The 19,157-nt window shown below is 37.5% G+C and overlaps 1 protein-coding gene across 24 annotated transcripts in view; it reads right to left on the bottom strand.

Annotated features, from left to right (window-relative positions):
• PPFIA2 (PTPRF interacting protein alpha 2) overlaps window positions 1-19,157 on the bottom strand; it is a 450,745-nt gene that overhangs the window by 34,836 nt on the left and 396,752 nt on the right. For all 24 annotated transcript variants that reach the window (XM_070507223.1, XM_070507232.1, XM_070507235.1 and 21 more), the window contains 2 exons: window positions 4,838-4,919; window positions 331-531 (listed from right to left, as the gene is read on the bottom strand). In XM_070507223.1, coding sequence (XP_070363324.1) covers window positions 331-531; window positions 4,838-4,919 — 283 coding nt within the window. The remainder of the gene's footprint in view (window positions 1-330; window positions 532-4,837; window positions 4,920-19,157) is intronic.

Below are 19,157 nucleotides of genomic sequence, written 5' to 3'. Positions count from 1 at the left end.
TATAGATTACATTAAAAAGAAGAAAAAGGAACATTCTGAAAAAGAGCAAACTTGAGGTCTTGTTGCTTGGAAGAAAAATCAAAGCTTTAGTCTAGATGCCAGCTCAAAAGTCTATCTTGGTTGCAGCCTTTCAAGTCTGAGAGAAATCACAGCTCCTCAACTGAAAACCTATTAAAAGCAGGAACAAGGTTAATGAAGAGCAAGCTAAATCTTTTTAGAATAATTCATGCTGACACTGAAATGTGCGCTGTCATAATTTCACTCTGTGGACTTAAGAGATGCTGCTATTTGCCCAGCACTGGGAGGAGGAAGGAGCGTAAACTGACTCACAGTTCTGGATGTCGGAGGAGCCGAAGGACTTGTCAGGGAAACCATTTCCTGGATTGCTAATCGGAGCTTTAAGCGATGCAGAGGATTGCTGATTCCAATTTCTCTCTGAATCTCAGTGTCTGATAAAGCAGACATGATGGCTCCACTCTTCACATTGGCTCGGCAAGCTGCCACGTACCAAGCAGGCATCCCCAGCCAGAGCTGTTCAATAGGAAGAAAAAATGCACACGCAGATTAGAATAATAGTTAAAATTTTAGCGTCTTTTATGTGCTGGGCATTATTCTAAGTACTTTACATGTGTGAACTCATTTATTGCCATAATCCCATGAGATAATGCTATTATTATTTCCCCAGAGGAGATAGAGGCACAAAGACACTAAGTAATTTATTCAAATATACCAGCTAAGCGGTGATGGAAATAAAGATTTGAAATCAAGTCTCCAGAGTCTGAAATTAACAACTAATTTATAATATTAGGGATAAAAATAATAGCTGCACAGCACCAAATTCCGGCTTGGGTTTAAGAACAAGGAGAAGAGCTACGAGCTGCATTTGGTAAGGGCTCAATCAACATTTGTTTAATTAGTGACTTCAATTTATAATTTTCCTTTGGAATTCCGAGTGCAGACAAATTGTCCCAGAAGGAGACAGCTCTACCACCTGCAGCCTTGAGATTTTGATCAAAGGTGGTAGTGTAGCTAAGCCACATTTCCAATCGACCTACCTATGCTATGTGACAGTTGTGTGAACTTAATTAGATGCTATATATGAACACAGTTTTGGGGGAATGAAATGATGTGCTAATGGAAGAGACTGAAGTTATAAACGTCTGGAAAACTTGAGCTAAAGAGAATAACAAAATGAATAATACATTAGAAATTAGGGATTCCGACTTTTCAGCTTCGCTGTGAGGCTCTGGAAAGGCAATAAATCAGCAGCGCAGTGAGCACAGCACAGGGTTTGGCACACACCTCAAGCACCGGGTGAATGCCAACGCACATGCGTTGTGTTGGAGCACCTGAATTACATACACTCAAAGAGGAATATTCTCTCCCTTTGCCTCCATCATTAGCTGCAAGGGAAGAGAAGGGCACATGCAAGTGAGCAACTTAAATCTTGCTCTTTAAGTGTCCCAAATACTGACTTTTTTGGTTATTTTATTTGTTGACATGAACAGGTTGAGAAAAAGGAGAGAGAGCATAAGAGTGAGAAAAAAGGAGAGAGTAAGAGAAAGAAGAAAAACTATAAATCAGCAAAATATAATGCCAAGAATCAGAAGGCTTGGACTCTAATTCCTTCCCCATCATTGGCGAGTCATGGAACTCCTCAAAACTTCAGGCTTAATTTGCTCATTTGTGGAAGGAAGAGAATCCAGCTGTATTATTTCTAAGGCATTGAGATAGGAGGTCTGTAAGAGGGCTCTCAATGATCTCCACCTTCTTATATTCCTGCCCTGTGTGATCCTCTTCCTCTAAGTTTGGGTTGGACCCACTGACTTACTTTAACAAATAGACTATGATAAAAGTGATGGGATGTCACCTTCCAGATTAGGGTACAAAAAGACATGTTAGGTTACAAAAAGACTGCGGCTTCACTGCTGCTAGTCCTCTCCCCTCTCTCCTCGCCCAGCTCTCGTTACGGGGAAAGCCAACCGCCATGTTTTGAGCAGCCCTGTGAAGAAGCCCACAGGGCAAGGAACAGATGTTTCTGGCCAACAGGTAGCAAGGAACTTCATTATGACTGTGATAAACACAAGTCAGCTTGGAGGTGAATTCTCCCCAGGGCAAGCCTTGAAATGACTGCCGCCCTGGCTGGCACCTTGCTTGCAGCATTGGGAGAGACTTTGAAGAGAGGCTGGAGCTAAGCCACGTCCAGTTCCTGACCCACAGAAGCCACAAGGAAAATAAATGCTAAGTTTTGGTATAATTTATTACATAGCAATAGATAGCTAATACAGATGTCCTTTTATTTTAAAAATTCTGCCATATTAAAAAGTTACTTACCTCCATAGGGGAAAAAAATAACAAACAGCCAAATCTTTCAGTCAATGTGGCCTGGGCTGTGACCGAGATAGGAGAGAGCGGGGATCTAAGCACAGTGCATGACTGAAGAGTATATACTGTTTGCCAGCAGGTTAGGCACAAGTAATTCACCTCACCTTGAGAGACATGAGTAGATATGATGGAAGATGGGACTTGACTTCTTTACAAAGTTAAATTGTTCAAAATAACTAAACATCTAAATATACCTTCACTGGACCCCAATGATTTCCCACCACCTCTCTTCTAAGATACTTGGATTTCCACACTGGTTAACATTACTCAAGTGGTTGCCAATGCGCTGTTACCAATGTCATCCCCGATTAGACTTTTACAAAGTTTTTGAGGTGGATAAACGGTGTGTGACGCATCAGACTTACTTCTACCCATCACCGTAGCAGGCTGTGTACTCAAAGAGGTGCTAAAGGAGGTCATCGTTAAGAGCTCTCATTCGTTGGATAACCCGGCTCATTCATCTTGTTTATTCCATCTTATAATTTGAGTCACTTTAAGAAGCACATTAGGAGCAATTTCTGTGTGCTCAGGATAGGTTTAATTAGCACGAACTTCACTGCCTGTCATTTCCCGGCCCCTTAATGTCAATAAATCTGTTTCTTTAAATGAAGAATTTCTTCATCACTTGCCAAAATAGCAGCTAACTCCCTGTCCAACTGTGGCTTATTTTATTGGAGGGAAACTGAACAAAGAACTCCATCAGTTTCAAGGGTCGCTGTCTTAAGCATTTTGCCTTATAACTGATTTTTAAAATATAGTGATTTCAAAGACATGTTTGGAAGAAGCAGCTCTGATCACTAACAAGCTGAAAATTTCCTGGCAGGAGAGAATAAAGTAAAGAAAGACACAGGCTTCTTTCACTCCGTCGAAGAAAAAACTCAAAGCATGTTTTTATATTTATATATATGAGACTTCTTTTGTTTTGCTTATTTTTGGTGAGGAAGGTTGACCTTGAGCTAACATCTGTTGCCAGTTTTCTTTTTTTTTATCTTTTTATTTTTCTCCCCAAAGCCCCAGTACATAGTTGTACATCCTAGTTGTAAGTCACTCTAGATGTTCTGTGGGAGGCTGCCACAGCATGGCTTGATGAGCAGTGTGTAAGTCCGCACCTAGGATACGAACCGGTGAACGCAGAGCGTGGGAACTTAACCACTCGGCCACGAGGCTGGCCCCAAGACTATTTTTTAAACTAAAATGGGGGAACCAGCCCTGTGGCCGAGTGGTTAAGTTCGTGCACTCCACCTTGGCGGCCCAGGGTTTTGCTTGTTTGGATCCTGGGCGCAGACATGGCACTGCTCATCAGGCCATGCTGAGGTGGCATCCTACATGCCACAACAAGAGGGACCCACAACTAAAAATATACAACTATGTACTGGAGGGATTTGGGGAGAAAAAGCAGGAAAAAAAAGAAGATTGGCAACAGTTGTTAGTTCAGGTGCCAAACTTTAAGAAAAAAAGAAGAAAAAGAAGATTGGCAACAGCTGCTAGCTCAGGGGCCAATGTTTGAAAAAAATAAAATAAAATGGATTTTACTTTTCCCTTATTGACTAATTAGTTAGCTCTGGATGTGATATGAGAATGAAGGTGGGTGATTTTATAATCCCGAACCATTTAAAACAACGGGTTCTAACTGCTTCTGCCAGGCAAGAAAGCCTACATTCTTCTTTGCCCTGACATCAGCATATCCTAGCAGCTGCTATCAGCCCACATCAGAGAAAAGAATGGAAGGGGCAGTGAACACTACTGATAAGAGGTATGAAGGGGCCCTTTGTGGTCAAATATGTACTTCTTTCACTGTCTCTCTGTTCCTGCTGCCCTCCATTCTGAGCAGGTATTACTGTATTTTTCCAGACCTCTATGTTATGTAGGAAATGCTGAATGTAGTTCTTGTTTCATGAAAACATTCAGTTTAGACACAGAAGAGCAAAAGGGGATAAGTCTTCTCCTGCTTTATTCTAAGTGTCTAAACCTAGCTGGGCCGTAGTCTTTAGAGAATTAGGTTCAGGAATTATACTACAAGCAAAGGCATGGTTCTCTATGCAATTTGGTGGCTGTACTATCTTGGAAAACAGTGTTAACTATGGAGATGGCTCTCTGTAACCTGCTGATGAGAAAGGACCCTGCACTGATGGATGGGGACAGATGTTTTCTTGTAAAAATAGAAATGTGGTTCAATAATTATTTATTTTCTTATTCTAGACATGAAGAGAGTGGAATTTAGAGAAACTTCTTTTTATCCCACTGGATACTTCCTTCTGCCACAAATCACAAGAAAGCATCAGAGTAAAATCATAATATCCATAGGTCCCTAATAAAAGCAAATATTCACTTTGAAAGCTATTCCAGGCAATTGGAAAGCTATGACTTCAGGAAGTTGTCTTTACTTCTCTCTAAAAAAACCTGTTAAAGCAGTAGTGATTGACTTAACAGGCTTCTGGTTTAATAATCTCACCTCTAGCCATGCAACCACAGTGGGCCCATCCCATTGGGCAAAAGGTAATCCCTTTCTCCGAGCTTCTTCAAGAAGTTCATGCCTGAAGAATATAGCAAAGGTTATTAGTCAGGTAATATGGAAAAAGATGGCTGTGATTATATTTAATGACAGTATTTTTTAAAAAGCCAATAATCTTTCATTAGGTTTTTAGGAGATAATACAGAGTAACAGAATTACTTCTTCTGTTGAGTAATACATGCAAATCACCCACTGATTTTATTAGGAGTGAAACATTGACATCTAAAAATAATTTTCCCCAACATTTATTCACTAAAATTCAAACATTAAATGTTAATGGACTAAGAAGCTGAATTATATTATCAGCAAATGTTGTATCCCTTTAATAAGAAATTGATCCACATATGTATATTTAAGATTACATTTGGGATCTAAATATGGCTTCTTCCATCTGCCTTGCTTGCTTCCTCTTACTATTTCAATGGTAAAGAAAATGCATATATAGAGAGGTAGAAGATAAATTTGGTTATTTTAGCCCTATTCAAGTGCTATGCTCAATTATAGTATACTCTCTGGGTCCAGGTGGCTATCACAGGAGTTAATTCTTTGCCTAGACTGCAAAATTTCTTCTGAGTTGAAGAGAAATTAACTTGCATCACTACAAAGGAATGTAAAGTGTGCAATTCAATAGTACCTTTATTTTCATTTATAATCACTACTGTTTTTAATGAAAGTGAAACACCTCAATGACAACAAATGGTTGTTTCTGATAACAGAAAATGTAAACAACCTTGACAAATTCATCTTTAATCATTTTCCCCATTACTGATCCATTTACAAAATCATTTGTAAATCCATTTAAAAAACCAATTTGAGATTGTTCATTATCAAAATGGCAAGTATGTGTTTTCACTGAAATTCAAATTGATATATGCCTGGCCAAGACTCTATTGGAAAATGTATTCTCTGTTCCTTAGTATGCTTTGATCTTACATACAAATGATCAAAACGTAATATGTTAATTTATTTACTTTGGATGTGTGTCTTTCATGCTTAGTAATCTATCATTAAGATCATATATGAACTCCCAAATGAAGCATTTGATGATTTCCTATGATCAACCAATTAATCTCATTGTGGTGGACTACGTAATATTTTAAAATATGTAATCAAAATGACTTTCAACATGAGAGCTTTCCCTATTGGCGATGGATGCTACCAACAAAAATGCAGTGCAAAAAAGAATCAAGGAGGCAAAATAAAAAATTGAAGTTATAGCAGTTGAAGCAACAGATAAATTAACTGCTGTTTCATTGGAGGGGATAGCAAGGGAAGTCTTGAACTGTTATGCATGTAAGCTGTTCAGCACTTGGGAAAGTGAACAGCGACACTGTTGCCCTGAATCCAAAGTGAAAACTAGGTGGGCTTCCTCCACCATCACCCTCAGGCTTGCCAATGACATTCTTTCATTACAAACCAGACTCAAATGGCCTGGTCTCGCTGTGATGAATATATTGATAGAAATGTGTTGAAGGGTCAAACAACCAACCACCAGGTACTTATTGAACACCTGTGGAAATAGAGACACGGACCCTGTTTTCCAGGAGATCCCTGGTTAGATAGAAAAAGCAAACACATGAAACTATCTGAAAACGTAGTACAACACGTACACAAATAGATGCACATTCTGATTCTGAGGATTTGGGGAAAGGATTTAATAGCAATGGAAACAATTGGTGAAGGCTTTGTGGCAACTGGGCTGGCTTTGAAGGGAAGGTAGGAAGGAGATGAGGATGGAGCTCCAAGCAGGATAAGCAGAAAGGGTGGAGGAGCAGAGGCAGGACTGAGCGTGGACTATGTGCAAGAAAATTGAGAGTAGGTCTCCACAGAGCTGAAGAATATTATTAAGGGCTCTAACGTTATATCCATTAGGGAAAGGAACACTTCCAGTTATGTAACAGCTGAATGGCATTAAAGGGGAAGAAACAAGTATACATTTACAATTGGTTTTTGCTACATTTAGTAAAAAAGCAAGTAAATATGCACTCAACACCTAGAAAGCATATAACATTTTCACAAGTAAATTATAAAAGTTGCACAAAAGCCATTTGTAAAAACCAGAACATTTTAACTGTGAAACTTCTAACTAATTCCCTAATAAAAATGCACCACACAAGCTGGAGTGATCTTGTCAAAATTTAAGTCAGATAATGTAACTTCTTTGCTCATAACCCTCCAGTCACTCCCTGTCTCACTGAGAATAAAACCTGAAGCAGCGTCAGGATCCACCCTATGCACTTTGTCTCTCTGACTCAATTTCCATCACACCCAGCAAGACTGGTTTTCTTGTTTCCTGGAAACAGCTCAGGCCTCTTCTGCCTCAGGACCTTTGCATCTACTGTTGCCTCTGTCTGGAATGCTCATCCCCTCCATCTCCACTTGGCTGACTCCTTCCCTACTTTAAATGTCACCTTCTGTCTGAATGTCTCCTCCTCTCCCTCCTGTAACCCCCACCAGACATTCCTTGTCCCCACTTCTTGCTTTATTTTTCCCACGGCACTTATCTTCTAACATAGAGTGTTATTTACTCTTCAGTCTGTCATCTCCTGATAGAAAATAAGCTCTTGAAGGACCAATGTTTTCATATATTCTGTTCAGAGGTGAATCTGAAGTGTCTAGAACAAGGTCAGACACAGAAGATGTGTTCAGTAAGCAGTCGAGAATGTTGAACGTGTCAGCCAGTGCTTACATTTAGGTGCTTCGGGTTTTCGTAAATTATGTATCATAATATATTCTTTTGGTCCATTTTTTGAGCAATGTTGTCAGAACAGCACTAATTCCAGATGTTTCCAAGAGTCTGATCTGGTTTGGGATCCCTGACGGGAATCTACTTAAGATGCAATCCCATATGCTCAAATACTTGTATTCTTCTTCTGAACAGAAATTTAATCATACAATTGTTTAGGAAATCATGGGATAATCTGGTCCTTTAAAATTTTTTCTTTGTTTTTGTTTTGTCTGTTGTGTTTAAATCACAAACTCTCACGATATAATAACTTTAGTCCGCGTGTGCAAAGATAATGGAATAAGGGAGCTCAAATGCAGTGGATCCTGCCCTTTGGTCCACAGCTGACGGGGCCAAATCTCTGTAGAGGCCTAGGAGCGTACACACTTGAAGCTGTGCAAAATAGGCCAAAGCAGGAGCAGATGCCTGGGGATCACACCAGGACACCAGACCGGCTTTTCCTTAACCCAGGGCAGTATCAATTGTGTAAAGAAATGCATTGAAATTCTCAAAGCAATATTACATTTAATTCTTCTAAACTATTAAAAAAAATCTGCACCACACAGAATTTATGAGACATATATCTGAACATATCAGCTTAAGAGAAAAGCAACGTTAGAAAAATAAAGCAATATGGGCAATACTATAATAGCTGGAAATCACCAAGTTGAATACGTGATGATTTCCTAACAGATTATCAAGGGGAACATTAATTTTATGGGGGCATGCTCGTCCTCATCAGATATTTTGGGCCTGAACTGTTCAGGAAATTCTAAATAAAAAAGTGATTTGGCACAAATGGCATTTTGGATATACTGGTCTTTTCTGTTCAACTGGTCCATATGTGGAAAGGTATGCATTCTCTGTGTACCCCAGAATCAACCTTTTTAAAGGTCAAGTGACAGTTGTTCTTCCAGAGTGACACTGTGGTCACTTTCTCCAGTACAAATCTGAGTCTGAAAATTACTTTCCTTCTATTCAAGCCTAAAGAAACATTTTTATTTTTCTTTCTTTTTTTCCCCAGCAATCTAATATTCAATTATCCTTTCCCAAAGGACCACTTACATATCGCTTAAACATAACCTTATACATCAGATGGTTATGGGCACATGTTTTTGTTTTAAATTTTAAACTAGATTTTAGAGGACATCAGCAGCGTTTCCTTTTATAGGGAGTCTCAGGCACAGGATTGTCATTGCCTCTGACAAAACTCAAAAAAAAACAACAACAAGAAAAACTCCCTTACAAATTATAAGGGAAGGTCATTTTGAACCAGAAAATCTTCTGAGTCATTGAGTATTTTCAAGAAACACATTCTCATGTGCAATGAAGAACGCTGTTGGATCCCTCAATGGTCTCAGACTCCCTTGATATGGTGTCGAGTTATTGTAACTTGAAAGTAACACATTAGGAAGGCCCATCATGTGATGTGATGAACAGTCAGGTGTGTGAGTAATTGGCACATCCATACATAAAGGTGCAGTGGGAAGCCCATGCTCATTACGCCTGATCTGAGGACAAGAACAAAGTGTGGCACCCTAGTAATAACTAGTCCCAGGGATTTCTAGATAAAGGATCAAGAATGTCTAAAAAACGTAAATAAACCAAGAGCATTTGCCAGGCGTGTAACTTCTAATCCAGACTAATTTAAACACGTATGACTTTGTGTCAATGACTCAATCCAAATGGAAATGTCTGGCTCCTCCTCTTTGGGTTTTACCTCTCTTCTCAACTACTGTGATTGTGACCTAATTGGTGGAGTATGGGGAAGGGGCTCGAGCTCTCTCTCCTGCATTTATAAGTATGTTTCTGCTACACTAAATGATGTCCATGTGCCTCCATGTCTTATCTCTCCTCTTACTTTGTCTTGATTCTCAAGACACAACAAAAATACTTCTTCTCTGAAGGCATTCTCCCCTCACCCCTCAGGCAATATTTACTACTTCCTTTTATACACCCCACAGTACTAAGCAATCTTCCCTAGAATATCTTTAACATTTTATTGAATCAGAGATTTGGTCGGTTTTATTCTTTGCTGAAGACAAAACCTGGTACATGGTAGGTCCATAAAAATCAGATGACTGACTGCCTAACAACTTGGTTAGTCCCAGGGCATACAAAATCCCTGTTCTCATGCCCTTATCATAGGGGAGTACAAGTTTTAAGTCAACAAATTCCATAAAGTGTTCAACTCTGGGAAATGAAATTCATCAGTTACTCAAAAATGTCATAGGCCCTGGGGGCGGTAAAGTCTCCTCCCCAATATTCTTCCCAAGTGATGGTTCATCTCTGTGAGTGAACAGAGACTGTATTCTCAGACCACTTAGCCTAGGATGCTATTTTGGGATTGCCAATTGGTATAAGACCATCTAAATTCGACACAGTACCATTCTCTCTGTCACTCAGGATGGCCACTTCAGTCACCTTACATTTAATGCCTGTCAATTTTCCTCCACACTTTCTAGTTCATCTTCTTTTACTTTCTATTTTCACAGCCACCATACTTTTTTCTCTGCCTTTTAATTGGTCCTTCTCTCTAGGGTTCGTATCCTTCTAATACACTGGCATGAAAAAAATCTGCCATGATGGCAGAGCAGATCATACAGTGGCCTCTAAGGTCAGAATGCTTGGGCTCAATTCCTGGTGCCTCCCCTCTTTAACTGTGCATCCATAGACAAATCAGTTTAACCTTGTTGTGCCTCAGTTTCTTCATCTGAGAAATGAAGTTAACAACAACACCTACCTCAGAGGGTTGATATGAGAGTTAAATGAGAACATATACGTATTGTGATTATACACTGACTTGCACAAAGGAAACAGCAATTTATCATAGCACTGTCCTCTGAAAACTCTTCACTGGTTGCTCAAATGCTTAAAGTGTCACCCTCAACATGGATTACAAAGATGAAAGTTGGTTTAGTCTTGATTCACCTTTCTAATCATCTTCCCTTACTTCTAATCAGAAATGAAAACTTACTTGGGCAAGTAAGTTGTGCATGACCAATTCCACCTTTGCAAGTACCATTTTCCAGAGCTGGTAAGTTCTTCCCCGCCTTCTTCGACTAGCAAAATCTTACAGTTTGCCTAAGTCATGACCTTCCTTTTATTTGTGATCATCCTAGTCCATAATGACTCTTTCATTATTTAAAAGCTGGAATCTTAGGGTGTCAGCATCACCATAGAGTTTGGTGATTAGCGCCATATGCATGGGCCTCTTCTCCCTCCCAAGACTCTAAAGTCCTGGAGATGAGTTTGCTCTTCCACTGCACTACACATTTTTATTTGCATGCTTTAGCTAAGCATATCTTCTGAACAATTGCTATATTGTAATCCACAAAACGCTCAGCATTGACAGTCATCTAGGATCCTTGGTTATAGGGAGCTTTTTAAGTAGTCTAGGTTTTTGTTAACATCTAACTACTTATTGCACCTCGAAAAGGAATGAGAACTTTCCTTGACTGCCAAGTCTCTCTGTCTCTTGTTCGATAACTGCCCCTCCACACACTTTTTACAACCTCCAGTGAGACTTTTCTAAACACAAATATTTTATAAGCCTTGCCTACTTAAACACCTCCTCATTGTCCTAAAAATAAAGGTCAAATATCTTAGCATGACTGAAAAGACCCTTAGTGATCTGCTTCTGGCAGTCTCCCCAGCTTCTTTTGCTCAATCAGTACCGAAATATTTGTCATTCTCCAAATACTTCATCCTGTCTTACCCTCCACGACTTTGTATATGCTTTTTCCTCCTTCCTGGAACATCCTTCTTTGCATCACAATCGTGGCAAACTCATGCTTATCCTTCAGACACAGCTCATGCTTTATCCTTCCTGTTAAGATTGCAAGACCTCTCTCAGGCAGAATTCTCTCTTCTACACAAATACTATAACTTGTATATACTCCAGTTATTGTACTTATTATACCTTTCATTGAAAATTTTTTTAAAAATTAAATGTAATTAAATAAGTTTTACTACAATTTAATGCAGTAAGTACCATAATAGAGATTTATCTAATGTGCTCTCTTGTTCTGATGAACTGCTTCATATTTTTCTGAGATATCATGTTGTGGTTTGAAAAAGCAAAGTTTCTGCGTGTAGACAAATTAGGGTTTGGATTCCAGATAGTAATAGTTAACGTGCTTTCATCACTTACTATGTGTGATGTGCTATCCTAACTCATTTAATCTTCACAACAACCCAATAAGATACATACTGATACCCACTTGCAGGTGAAGACATTGAAGAACAGAGACCACCTGAGTCACAGAACCAGCAGGTGGCAGAGCCAGAATTTGAGCCCTAACAACCTGGCTGCAGAGTCAGCTCCCTTAACCCCTATACCATCCTTTAGGTAATCAACCTCTCTGAACTTTTCCTAACTGAGATAGGAGGACAATAACATCCACTTCATTGTTAGTGTTAAATGAAATGATTGTCAATCACTTTTCTATCTTTTCTTGTGGTTCATTTATATTTAGAAGTGGCATATATTTATTTGACCTCCTGGTTAATATATATAGTCTCTCCACCCTCATTCGCACACATTTTAATCTTCAATATTATAAGAGAAAGAAAAAACTGACTTTTCTTTTCTGGTTATTCTTTGCTAACATCAGGTTATACATACTGGCCAGAGGAAGGAGGTTAGTCTCATTTATCTAATTGGGATGGAAAAGCTGAATTTGTTGTAATTTGTTTTAGTTTAATTGATTTTATGTAATTGTAATACAAAGTAATTCTCTGGCTGAAAAATTTATCCTTAGGACTTATTCATTTACTGTGGCACGTGACGAGTACTTAGTTATTGATATAACCAGAAGAAATAAATATGTGGCTCAATAAGAACCAAGAATAAAACATAAGTCAAAATAATTTGACAGTTGAATCTACTTCTTAACAGTGTAGCACAGAGAATAAATCTTCCTTACATAACACTAGCAGTAAACTTCCACAGAATTCATGTCGTTATTAACTGTAAAATGTATCTTGTTCAATTAAAATTCAACAGCCAGGAGGGTAAACAGGATATGACATCCTCAAATTTCAATCAGACAAGGGGCTATAATCTTATCATTCAGGAATCCATACTTGTTGATAAATTCTATGAAAATCAAAATTACATATATGAGAAACTGTTTTAAATTCTGGTCACCAAATGTGAACAAAATTTGGTGCCATCCAATTTTTTTTAACCTCTGCAAGCTGGAAATACATATCTTAATTAACATAATTATTCTAAACAGAGTATGTCACAAATCCCATCAGCTGCTTCAGAACATTGATTGCCTGAATATACATATTTAGCTCCATACAGTTAAAAGTTTCAAATTCAACATTAACAAGGTTGACTTGATTTTGAATGTGCCGCATACTGTGATTTTGTGTGTGTGCAAACACAAGTGTACATGTGTTTGTGTGTCCTATTATGGCCCATTTTCACATGAAGTTGTGCATAAAAATCCATTACACATTGAAGTGGTGTTCTATTTAGATTCCAAGAACACAAGCAAGGTTGTTTAGAATTAAAATAATTTGATTATATTAAAACCAAAGTTCATTCCGATTGAAACCTTTCTTCTTCAAGCTGCGAAATGGAGGGTATAGTCTCAAAAAAGAAATTTAATTTATTTGTGAATTTGAGTTGGGATTTCTGTAATTTCTCTACTCACTTTATTTTGAATTTAATCACTTTTAAAACCATTACAAAGGTATAAACACACACACATGCACAAATGTGACAGAGCAATAGAATTACTCAGGCTGTTATTGAAGACTAGAGGGGCCTGTATTACTTTTCATGTAACAGTTTCACTTTTGCAAGACACTGTGGTCTGTTCTCCCCAGACACCTGCTGATGGTAAACTGGGGACTCACTGGAGGATGGCTGGTGATTTTTCACAGGCTATTTGACATCATTTAGACTAGATTGCTTTAGCGCTTCATCTAATTTTAAGGCCTCTTTAACTCAGATTTGAAGTTTATAGTTGCCATGCGTCTGAGATTATACAAATTTTCTTATACTCCTGTGAAGAGCAGGAAGTTGACAGTCATATTAGTAAGTACAGAGAATATGTCAATCACTCAACAGTATGCAGCAAACAAATGGAATAGCTGGGGCTTAAACTCTTGTCTTCTGCTTCCTAATTCAATGTTCTTTCCACCTCACACCCTCCCACATCTTCACTATGACTGCATTATCTTCTCCTAACACTTTATCCTACTAAGATTTCTTTTAGCAATTGCACTGGGAAAAAGGTTTTGGGGTCCTGAAATGTTTAAGTTATGGAAGTCTGTACAAGACAACAAGAAATTGAATTTTAGAATTGAAGCAATTATATCAGTTTCTTAATCAATAAATGACAAGGCATTATGCACTCATTATTTTTCAATATTTATTTTGAAAAGGGACAGGGACATAAAGTTTCATTTCTTGGCATTACATTCCTCATGAAACTTAAAAATCATTAGAAAATGGAAGACCAATATTACATGATGAGATTAAAATAATGGTTTAAAAATCCAGCGTCAGAATATTTATTATTTTTAAAAAATAAGAGCTTACAACTTGCATTTGGCCAGCATAGTTGAATGGTATTCTAATCACAGCTTACTTTTCATTTTTAAGAACACCTTCTAGAGCTTTCCTTAATATCATAAATTATCCTAGCTGAAATCAATACTGTATTGCTAAATAATTAGTAGTAGTAACTGTAACTTAAAATTAGAGCCAGAAAAAAATATCAAATATACACGATTCTAATGAACTAAGTAGTATTTCCAAGCACATGGCCTTATATTGGTTTATAAAATATTCACACAACCAATTGGTGACATGCTCCATAGCTTCTTGGATAATTGTATCTCATTGGAGCCATTTTATTTCTCCTCCCAATATTTTTTACTTTGAATTGAAAAGCAATACCTCTCCCCAGACAAGGTGTTTAAACAGCTCACCATGTTGCCAATGCAAGACTTGACACTAAAGCAAATATTTATAAATATTATATGCATAATACTTGTTTTACTTTGGAGCCCAATTTGTTTTAGGAAAGGATAACATATTTTAATTTTATTTCAAAGAGTAGGATTTCAAATTTAAAATGATAATCCGAGTGGTATAGATATTTAAAGCTTTAAAAATTAACCAGCAGTACAGAAAACAATGAAAATAACGTCCAAAACCAATGACGACTTTGGAATCTAGGTGTAAAAGTTCTACTGGAGAAGACCCAGCATTTAACCCTTTTCATCTAAGAGAAAGTTCTAGTAAATGACAAGTTTGTCTCTTGACTATAATGCTGGTTGAGCTCCACAAATCACCGGGGAACCCACAGGCAGATGCAGTCATGTGGCACAGTCACAAGGACTGAAGAGGCCTGCACTATTTCTTAAGCCTCATTGAAGGCCACACTAACTCCTAGAGAATGACTTGAGAACTAGGGGAAGTGACATTGGGAATGTCCTTTGATGTGTGTCTCATAGAACTGAAGAAATAGAAGTGCCTGAAAAGCCACCATAATTAATTTGAACGTGAACATTTCTCTGAACCAATGATTCCTTGTATGGTGTGGAAATGAGTACACTTCATAATTTTCATTTTATGTCAGAGGCAGTGCAGCTTGTGTTACAACTGAAAAGAGAAATACTAAAGATAAAAGAAAAATAGGATGGTGCTGAAAATAAACATGTTCAGCAGCCATTGTGATTCAACTTACCCTGATGTGCTTTTCATGAGATGGAGAAGGATGGATGGAAAAGAAAAGCACACAAATGTTAATGGATACATTTCAATCCAAAGAAAGCCATGGAATAAAACAAGAGCATCATTTCAGATGTGCAAAAGCTCAGATATGAGAAAGACTTGGTGTCCTTTTTTATTTCACCATGACACACATACTCACTGCGTCCAAAAGCATCAGGCTGAGGGCAGTTTAATAGCTGACCAGTAAGTCTGTCTCTTGAAAATGAGTCACTCTGAAACATGCATGACCACATTTTCCCAGCCTCTGCTATACCCCAGGAGGAAATCAGGCATCTTGTCCAAAAACATTACCACAGGCCACTCCTGGGTTGTTTTACAAACAGAAGCAATAACTTACTAAGTGGTGCTCAGGTTCTCACACAGCCTTATAAGCCTGCGGTCAGAGCTCAAGAAAAAGCACAGCCGACTTCTAGGGAGGCAGCAACTTGAAGAACGCACTGGTTTGAGGGGCAGAATATCTGGACTCTAGTTCTCGTACGTGGTTTATTGAAAATTCCTAGTAGGTTCTGATCTTCAACTTCCTCAACAAATTAAGTTGCCCCAAATTAAGGGGCAAGAAGGAATTTGTACATTCCTGTCATAATAATAGTAATAATTTTTGTGAATGTGTATGTGCCGGTAATCAGAACACGAAAAAGCATAAAAGAGTTCTATCAGTCTTCACTTGTCACAGAACTTCCTCCTCCTCTATTTGAACTGGCAAAATAAATGTTGCGTTTGTGCCAATTGAGCTTCTTTCAATAGAAACGTTTATTTAGACAGATGTTTATAAACGTTGCTCTGAGGAAATAAAGATGAACTAGATTGGTTCACCATTATCACCAGAAATCATCACAAAAACAATGCTGATTTAAATATAATGTTTGAAGTAGCCCATTTGCTCCCTGGATATAGTGGAGGCACTGGGAAAATATGGAATTTAAATAATCTAACAAAAAGCCATGGTAATATTATTTTAAATTTTCTATTCAAGCATATAATAGACTCATTCTTAGAAAAATAAAACTTTACAACTCACAAAACATATTCAATATAACAAAATATGAAGCAGAAATTCTACTTTAGAAATCAAGCAAGTTAGATAGTTTCTTCTTTTACTACACAACCACTATAAAGAAAAGCTCGACGTGCAGTGGAACACCGTGCACGTGCCTCCTCTAAATGCATTCATTCAGAGAAACCATGTATTATTTTGTGAAATGGACGTTTTGGAGAATGCATATTCTTTGACCCAGCTCCAGAACAGCTGTGGCAAGCTCTTCAAATTTTCACACAAGCAAAAACATAAACGTCCATAGAAATTGGGATTAGAATGTCTTAGGAAATTTAAGGCATATTTTTCACATCATACGCGCAGGAGAAAGAAAATTAAGACCAAATAGAGATAGCTTCTAGGTGGTTAAAGTGGTTTTCCTGTCAACATACCTGTGAACTCTTTGATGAGCTCTGAAAAAAAGGGAATTTCTGAGCTTTCCATGAAAATTGCCAAAATTATTTGGGGCCAGTTATTACCAGGGACAAAATGATCTTCCCCAGCCTCCCAGCTATCTAGGACTGGCTCTCAGATAAAACAAGTTGATTAAATCTGCACACAGTGGAATATTAATATTTCTCACACTTTTAGTTATCGTTTTTTAAAATATGAATTTGTACCAATAAAAATACCTTAAATATAAAATGTAAGAGAAATTATTAAAATGAACAGGAAATACAAATATAAAGATATTACTCAAAAAGTATGGCTTAAAGTTCTAATATATTTATTATCAATTTGTGTAAGTTGTCTGATTTCTCATAGTTTCTGTGAACTTTCTTCTCCTAAGTCAATTAATTTAAGAGCAATACTGAGCAGCGATCTTTTTAGAATAGTAAGTATTTCAGCTCATAACTTTCAAAAAAAATCTGCAAAAGACAGAAAGCTATACTCATAAATGACTGTGAAAAATTTTGTGTTAATATATTATAAATTTATGTCAGAGGTAATATATATTTTCAGTTTTTCTGGTCTGGATAAAGTGTTTAATTTTTCTTCATATAAAAATTGATGTTCTTTTCTACATGCAGTTATTTACAATAACATATAACCTCATTTTTTTTTCTTTTCACTCCAGATTTTCAAGGTTATGATAATAGCAAGAGAGATTGTCAAGAATTAATGTTCTTCAGTTAAAGGCCACTGTTATTAATAGGCAAATAATAACTTTTAATTGATGTAGAAAAGAACAGGTTCTAAGTTGTCATGTAATGAATAAGATCAAATCCAATGACTGGCATAATATTTTCCTTGGGAACAACAGCAAAAATCCAGACACATCAAGAGGGCATTATCAGCTAACAGATGTCTTGTATTCCAAAATGAGGGCCTTAAACTTTTCAGTTGTCTTACTTTAACCTTCTCGATCTCTTCCTAAATGAGTGGGCCCTCTCTTGTTTATAAACTAGTCAATTTTGGATGTAAAACTTCGCATGAGAAATAATTCACTACATGGGCTTCGTGTGGGGAATATAGCTGCCTCCTGCTTCTTAAAGTTTAAGTTGTCGACTCAGAAATATTTTTAAATCAATTATGAACACCAGATTGGAGAGTGAATGGGTAGTAACTGGAGTGGAAAAGTGGAATGAAGAAAGAAGTTCTTTTAATAGGTGAGACTTGAGAATGTTTAAACGCTGATGGTCACAACACAGAAGAGAGCAGAATTTGAAGCTCCAAGAGCAACATGGAGCGAAATTGGCATAACATAATTCAAAGGGAAGGGATGGTCTTAAGTAAGAAGAGAGAAGCCTGGTTTTCTGCAAGAACGCAGGATGGGGGCAAATGTTAGTGTGTATTTGGCAGCAAATAATTCAGAGAACTTTCTCTTTTTTCTCTCCCTCTAAGGTGGAATGTGAACTCATCTGCAGAAGACGCAGGTTTGAGGGCAGTGGAGGTCTCCATCAAAAGATGCAGAGAGTAGGAAGAAGACTGGTGAGAGAAAAATATTGGGATTACTGGGAAGTGCTGAATTCCCAAATGAAGCTGGTCCAAATTCCCCTGTGTTAATATTCTCCAGCAGCAAAGAGGTGCCCAAGTACAGACATGGAAAAAGAAAATTCACTAGTGGCTATAGTCACGATATGCAGATGTGACCAAGTGAAAGAGGAGTAAAGAGTGCTGAAATAATGGACATGGAATCTAAGTTAAATAGGGAGAAGGGAGAGGACAGAAAGGGGCTCATGCAGTGAGAAAGAATCCAAGCTAATAAAAAACGATAGTGGAAGAAGTTGATAAAGCCAGCTGAAAGGAGAAGACCGTGATTAGGAAGAAACAATATGCTTGAATTAGCAATTTTGAGATAAGAATGATTTTGGGGTAATGACAAGATTCAGAATATGACCATGGGAGGTGTCTGAATGGTTCAGAAGTTTTAAATATGATTCATCAGCACACTCGTTCAGAAATAACTTTTCTTTAAAGTTAATATTGACTTCCAATAGCTAAAGTATTTGAAACTTTAAAAAAGGTCAAGAAATCTTTATTCTTCTGAGAATTTTCTTGGTCATGTGCCTAGCAAATTTAACCCAGATAAGCCCAAAATTAAAGTTTTGATTATGCAGAATCTGAAATAAAGACATTTAATTGTATGTTTGTATATACATATGCATAAAATATACATATACACACATACACGTGTATTTTTGAATGAAAAGCTTTTGGTGTAGACTTTTCTTTACATAAACCTGTCAATAGGATATAAGTGATCCCTGCCTGTCTCAGAAGTGTGGAAACGAGGATG

This window comes from Equus asinus, chromosome 4 (assembly GCF_041296235.1).
Source record: "Equus asinus isolate D_3611 breed Donkey chromosome 4, EquAss-T2T_v2, whole genome shotgun sequence".
Taxonomy (NCBI): Eukaryota; Metazoa; Chordata; class Mammalia; order Perissodactyla; family Equidae; genus Equus; species Equus asinus.
This window is presented reverse-complemented; position numbering and strand designations above follow the sequence as displayed.